General features: G+C 41.4%; 1 protein-coding gene across 1 annotated transcript; it reads right to left on the reverse strand.

The window, feature by feature from the left end:
• Positions 1-5,023: 5,023 nt before the first annotated feature.
• On the reverse strand, positions 5,024-7,017 carry LOC128922413 (uncharacterized). The gene is made up of 2 exons (XM_054232750.1): positions 6,571-7,017; positions 5,024-6,160 (listed from the first exon to the last, which is right to left on the reverse strand). The coding sequence occupies exons 1-2, from the start codon at positions 7,015-7,017 to the stop codon at positions 5,024-5,026; spliced, it is 1,584 nt and encodes a 527-aa protein (XP_054088725.1).
• Positions 7,018-7,313: the final 296 nt, after the last annotated feature.

A 7,313-nucleotide genomic window follows, 5' to 3' on the forward strand; every position in this document is an offset into this window, starting at 1 on the left:
TTACAGTGGGTAAACCGCAGTTGTTGATACAGAGATAACGAAGTTGTCCCATCAAGTTCGCTAAAATACATGTAAAATAGAATGGCTGAATAAATGGAAAAAAATAATTATAACACAATATGGACAAACGAAATTAAGGTGAATTTGGTTGGTAGTAATGCTAAACATTATTAATGGGTTAAAAAATCCAGCATTTAACGTTAAATATACTGCAAAAACTTCTAACCACGGAAGTGAAAGCATCTTGGAATAGTAATGATTTTTCTGCTGCTGTGTGGATCCTCTGTAGTAGTTAAAATAAAAGGTGGACCAATTTATTTACTTCCGCATATTTAAGTTAGGAAGTTATGCACCCTTTTGCACAATAAAAGTTGCCTCTAAAGTGAAAGTTTCAAAAGGACAAAGATCGTCGGCACTTGTATGAAATTAAATTCTTCATAATAAAATAGATATTTCAACTTGGTCTTCCCAATCTCCGGTCCTAATACCAATAGGGAACTTGTAGAGAATTTTTAAAAGAAAGATTGGAAGTTTCAAGACAAAGAAACAAGGAAGATTTGGGAAGAAACATCCTAGAATCAGGGTATTCCATATCCCAGGCTACTTGCGAGGCCCCAGTAGATGCAATGCTAAAAATAGGCCAAGCGGTGTTGATAATCAATATATATTCAAAAAAGTATTACATACACCTTTTTTGTGCCATTTTACCTTAATTTTTATTAATATTTATCAATTATTTGAAGAGGTTCTTCAACATATCGCTGATTTGCGCCCACGCCCCGACGGAAGAGAAGGACGAAGTGATCAAAGATACCTTCTATGAGCGCCTAGAACGAACCTATGAGCGCTGCCCCCGCCACGATGTCAAAATCGTGCTTGGCGATTTCAACGCTAGGGTGGGTAAAGAAGGTGTTTTTGGCACAACAGTCGGAAAATTCAGCCTCCATGACGAAACATCACCAAACGGTCTGAGGCTGATCGACTTCGCCGGGGCCCGAAATATGGTCGTCTGTAGTACTAGATTCCAGCATAAGAAAATCCATCAAGCTACTTGGCTGTCCCCGGATCGAATCACTCGCAACCAGATCGATCATGTTGTGATAGATGGACGACATGTCTCCAATGTTTTTGATGTGCGTACGCTTCGTGGTCCCAACATCGACTCGGACCACTATCTTGTAGCAGCTAAGATACGCACCCGCCTCTGTGTAGAAAAGCGCACACGTCAACAAACACAAGGAAGGCTCGATATCGAGAAGCTGCAATCACAACCGACAGCCGAACGATTTTCTACTCGACTTGCACTCCTGCTCTCTGAGAGCGCTCATCAGTATCTCGGTATAAGGGAGCTGTGGGACGGCATATCAAACGCCTTACGTACAGCTGCAACCGAAACCATTGGTTTTTGGAAAAGTCAAAAAAACAGCTGGTGTGATGAGGATTGTCGTCTCGCAGTGGAGAGAAAACAGACTGCCTACCTCGCAATGTTGCGATCGACCGCAACACGAGCGGGATGGGAAAGATACCGAGAGCTGAAGAGGGAAGCGAGACGCATTTGCAGACAAAAAAAGAAAGAGGCCGAAATGCGTGAGTATGAAGAGCTTGACAAGCTGGCCGACAGGGGTAAAATTTTACGAAAAGACCCGGCGACTAACTGAATGTTTCAAGACCGGAGCACACTCCTGTAGGACCCCCAGAGGTGATCTAGTTATTGATGACCAGAGTATACTGAGTTTGTGGAGAGAACACTTCTCCAGCCGGCTGAATGGCAGTGAAAGTACAACACCAGGAGATGGCGAACCCGATCCCCCAATCGATGACGATGGAACAGATGTTCCATTGCCCGACCGTGAAGAAATTCGAATAGCAATTACCCGCTTGAAGAACAACAAGGCGGAGGGGGCCGATGGATTGCCGGCCAAGCTATTCAAATACGGCGGCGAAGAGCTGATAGGATGCATGCATCAGCTTCTTTGCAGAATATGGTCGGAAGAAAGCACAATTACCGTGGGATAAGCCTCCTCAACATCGCGTATAAGGTTCTGACGAGCGCATTGTGTGAAAGAATAAAGCCCACCGTCGACAAACTGATTGGACCTTATCAGTGTGGCTTTAGACCTGGAAAATCAACAACAGACCAGATATTCACCATGCGCCAAATTTTGGAGAAGACCCGTGAAAATAGGATCGACACACACCATCTCTTTGTCGACTTTAAAGCTGCTTTCGACAGCACGAAAAGGAGCTGCCTTTATGCCGCGATGTCTGAATTTGGTATCCCCGCAAAACTAATACGGCTGTGTAAACTGACGTTGAGCAACACCAAAAGCTCCGTCAGGACCGGGAAGGACCTCTCCGAGCCGTTCGATACCAGACGAGGTTTCAGACAAGGTGACTCACTATCGTGCGACTTCTTTAACTTGATGCTGGAAAAATTATACGAGCTGCAGAGCTAAATAAAGAAGGTACAATCTTCTACAAGAGTGTACAGTTAATGGCGTACGCCGATGATATCGATATCATTGGAAACAATACCTGCGCCGTTAGTTCTGCTTTTTCCCGCATGGATAAGGAGGCGAAGCGAATGGGTCTGGTGGTGAACGAGGACAAGACGAAATATCTCCTGTCATCAAACAAACAGTCAGCGCATTCGCGTCTTGGCTCCCACGTCACTGTTGACAGTCATAACTTTGAAGTTGTAGATAATTTCGTCTACCTGGGAACCAGCATTAACAGCCATAACAATGTCAGCCTGGAAATCCAACGCAGAATCACTCTTGTCAACAGGTGCTACTATGGACTAAGTAGGCAATTGAAAAGTAAAGTCCTCTCTCGACGAACAATAACCAAACTATACAAGTCCCTCATCATTCCCGTCCTACTTTACGGTGCAGAAACGTGGACGATGTCAACATCCGATGAGACGGATTCGAGAGAAAGGTTTTGCGGAAGATTCATGGTCCCTTAAACATTGGCAACGGCGAATACCGCAGACGATGGAACGATGAACGATGAACTGTACGACATAGACATAGTCCAGCGAATAAAAAAACAGCGGCTACGCTGGCTAGGTCATGTTGTTCGAATGAATGAAAGTGCTCCAGCTCTGAAAGTATTCGATGCAGTACCCGCTGGTGGAAGCCGAGGAAGAGGGAGACCTCCACTTCGATGGAGGGATCAGGTCTAGAGGGACCTGGCTTCGCTTGGTATAACCAATTGGCGCCAAACTGCCAGAAGGAGGGATACGTGGCGCGTGTTTTGGACTCGGCTATAACCGCGTAAGCGGTGTCTACGCCAGTCAAGAAGAAGAACAGGAACTGTTCTTATATTTTTGTCCGGCACTGTATATGCTTGCTATTGAAAATGGGAGTAAACCAAAAACACATAAAGTGTCATTCTGATTTTTTCTAATAGTGTCTCTCTACACCAAAAATAGTTAAAATTGGGTCATAATTTTCCCTAGCTCCCATATACCTTATATTAGGATTATCAAACTGCCTGTGAGCTTGATACCGCATATATAGGTTAATATGTGAGATAACTTAGCAAAATTAAGTGAGCATATACACAGTCTTGGATATAGTGTAACCTCGGTGGTGAAAATGAGTGGAATCGGTTCAGGAATTACCTTTAATAGCATGCGTAAGAAACTGATTTTGCTCTTCTTCTTCAATACATTTTCCAACTTTTTTATACTCTCGCAACAAATGTTGCTAAAGAGAGTATTATAGTTTTGTTCACATAACGGTTGTTTGTAACACCCAAAACTAAACGAGTTAGATATAGGGTTATATATACCAAAGTGATCAGGGTGAAGAGTGGAGTTCAAATCCGAATGTCTGTCTGTCCGTCCGTCCGTCCGTCCGTCTGTGCAAGCTGTAACTTGAGTAAAAATTAAGATATCTTGATGAAACTTGGCACACTTATTTCTTGGCACCATAGGAAGGTTGCTTTCGAAATGAGCAAAATCGGACCACTGCCACGCCCAGAAAATGGCGAAAACCGAAAACACACAAAGTGCCATAACTATGTCATAAATAAAGCTATGGAAATAAATTTTGATCCAAAAGATTGTTCTAGGAAGGGGCATATTTGGATGTAATTTTTTTGGGAAAGTGGGCGTGGCTCGCCCCTACTAAGTTTTTTGTATTTGTAAACCAATAGAGCTATATAAACCAAACTTTCTGCAGTCGTTTTTTTAGCCACTTCTTAATACAGTCCAAAAATGAAAGAAATCGGATAATAACCACACCACCACTTGTGAAAAAATTGTCGAAATTGGACTATAACTTTTCAAGGCCACGGATATCGAATTTGAAGAACTCACCGAAAATATCGGTAAATCTCTCAGATATCTTAATTTAATTCAGAGGAAATCTTTTTCTTCTAATGGTGTGTCTCTGTATCAGAAATGGTTAAAATCGGGTCATAACTTCCTCTAGCTCTCATATAGCTAATTATAAGATTTTCAAAAATACGATGGGCTTAATAGCTTATAAATCGATCAAATTAAGTGAGCACATAATCTTAGATATAATGTATGTTGGTGATGAAAATGAGTTTAACCGGATCAGGAATTACCTCAGCCTATGTACCATATATGATGATTTTCGTTTTTCTAGTGGACTTTATACCGAATATATGGGTAACACACAATTTGACCCATCTTAATAAAAATATAGCAATAAATTGCGAGAGTATAAAATGTTCGGTTGCACCCGAACTTAGCCTTTCCTTCCTTTTTTGTTTGTTTCTTTTGAACTTGTTTCATATCATAGCCTTTTAGTTTTATCTTTCTTGCTTTCTTTTATGTCTTTGCTTTCAAAGATGCTTGTTTCCTAAACCATTTTTACCTTTCAGCAATTTCTTCCACTTTTCTTTTATTTTTCACAATTTTTTCTATCTTTCACATATTCTATTCTCCGTTTTTAGTCGCTCTTTTCAGAAGATCTCTTCAATTCGTTTATTATTTATTTCTTTCACGTATGTATATATATTTTCGTTAACTTAGTTCACCTTTACTTTACTTCCCACCCAATTTTCCGAGGCGCTTAATAACACGCGAAGCGAAGATTTCACGCCGTCTCGAAACAATTAACTCACCAACAAAAGTTACCAACGCTATAATCCAACCCACACCCAGGACATGAAATCCCAATGTAAAATGTGACAAACTCAAAGGCACCTCAGACATGCCCGTCTCGTTGCTCAGTTGAAATTTGACCGCAGGCGGCACCTCGGCCAACCAGTGATCGACAAATCCTAATTGTTGTAATTCTAAGCAGAGTATTTTCAACAACTCTCTGAATGGCGATTGCCTTTGCAGTGCGAAAGCTTGTAGCAAACTGGGCGTACACAATGATCCGCTGGCCATACGAAACACCGGATTTTCTAAATGATTTTGTGGTTTCTTATACCAGAACCACTTGTATCTAGTCATTATATAGGCAAACGAAGTATTCGCAATCGTACGATCAATTGCAGCGGCGCCACTTCCAACATTATATATACGCGACTCGAGCGAAGTCGGCAACAGCTGGGCGTCGAAATAAAGCTGCCGTTCGTTGTCTGTTGCCATTATCATCAAACCGGTTTTAAGGAAATCCTCGGCAGTGCGTACCGCTGGCATGCGAACCCGTGTACTAAACAGTGAGGTCAAACTTCCCCCATATACGCTCACGATTACCACAAAAAGCACTCCGAAATAAATTACGAATAGAGCTCTTGTTACGGCTCTAATACCAGGTAGAAGAACGGATTGAGCAAGAAACAATTGCAATACGGACAACCCATGTAGTACGAGATCACTATTACTGTGATTGCGATTAATGGTGATTTTCAGTAAAGCGATCGCAATAAAGGTAAAACCCAGCGCATGCCATGTGGAAATATCGAAAGCGTACACGAGATACCAACTCACCGGTATGCCAGGCTCCACGGGTAACATCAAACATGCCTTTGTTTGGAACACAGGGTAACTAGGCGCCATGCTACGATGGATAAGATCGATTCGAAAGACAAGATTAGCGCTCATATCGATTGTTCGTATCGTTGTCTCATTTATCGGATGACTCATAACTGTAGATGTGCCATTAACGCGTTTCAAGAAGACGGATAACAAATGCGCATTTAGACCGCGCAGTTCAGTGCGATTGTTTGTCTATCGGCGGAGTAAAGTAAATGGAAATTATTCTATTTCGATGTTCATACTCTTAGACTAAGCACATAGTGGAACGTGTTGCGAAGACAAGAAGATCTAAAATTTAATTCAATCGAATACCAGACACATTCTTGCTTCTAGATATGGCTTATTGGAGAGTTTTTGATTAGTTCTGATTAACCAATATTTTCTCTAATCACCATGCTGCACTTCGCTCACAATACGTGCTTAGGTTAAGAATCTTTAAACGTACTCACCACCTTTTTGTAAACTATCGGCGGATCTTCGAAAAGGCTAAAACGAAAATTATAACCGAACACATTCCGATATTTTGGCCAGACATAACCGCTGAAGTTCTTTGGCTCCACAGCGATTATCTGAACGTTAGGGTAAGGTAGGTACGTACGTACCATCATTGTATCATTCTCACGAAACAACACAACCGTGTTGAGTATATTTAGTTGTCTAAAATAGTTAAAGAATTTCAACTGTACATCCATCGATGGCACAGCTAGGCTAACAAAAATCATCGGTATAAAGGAACGTGCCCGTAAAATCTTTGAGACTAGCATCCATGTGCGCGGCTGGTCAAGCTTTTCCATGAAGATCAAAGCGATGCTTCTGATATTTATAAAATTTTGTACATTTAATGTTGCCACATTATTCACAATAATCTGCGGTAAACGGAAATGATCCTGCAGCTCACGTTCTATACCGTCGCTGGAAAATGTATTTGCTTGAAAGATTAATAAGCCATCCAAGGGCTTCACATTGTGCCTGTATTCCACAAAGTCGATGAGGAGACTATAGTTGGTCACTAATGTGGCGAGACATATTAGAAACTTGCAGTGTTGCATTTTACGCTGTCGAATGTTGTGAACTAACTGAGTATGAAACTCGAAGCGTTGGTTTTAATCAAAACGTTTTGTGTGCCGACAGGTGCAATTAAGCTATCAGCTATATGTGATTACCTGGCACGCGTATATTATTCTCGAACGATTGTAATCAAATCGCAAATGACAAATTGTTGGTCAACATTTGTTATTTTTAAATAAAACACTGCGATTAGGAAAGAAAACGTTTTGCATAGCCTCGACAGTGATTTTTAACCAGCTTGCACGCTAGGTAAATATTAGAGATTTTGGATCTAGAT

Source organism: Zeugodacus cucurbitae, chromosome 6, assembly GCF_028554725.1.
Source record: "Zeugodacus cucurbitae isolate PBARC_wt_2022May chromosome 6, idZeuCucr1.2, whole genome shotgun sequence".
NCBI lineage: Eukaryota > Metazoa > Arthropoda > Insecta > Diptera > Tephritidae > Zeugodacus > Zeugodacus cucurbitae.

What these genes read in the sequence shown, in the direction of transcription:
- LOC128922413 (XM_054232750.1), bottom strand. Translation starts at nt 7,017, where the DNA reads ATGCAACACTGCAAGTTTCTAATATGTCTCGCCACATTAGTGACCAAC. An exon ending in GTGAGAATGATACAATGATG is followed by an intron (nt 6,161 to 6,570) that starts GTACGTACGTAC and finishes CTCCGCCGATAG; the next exon opens with ACAAACAATCGCACTGAACT.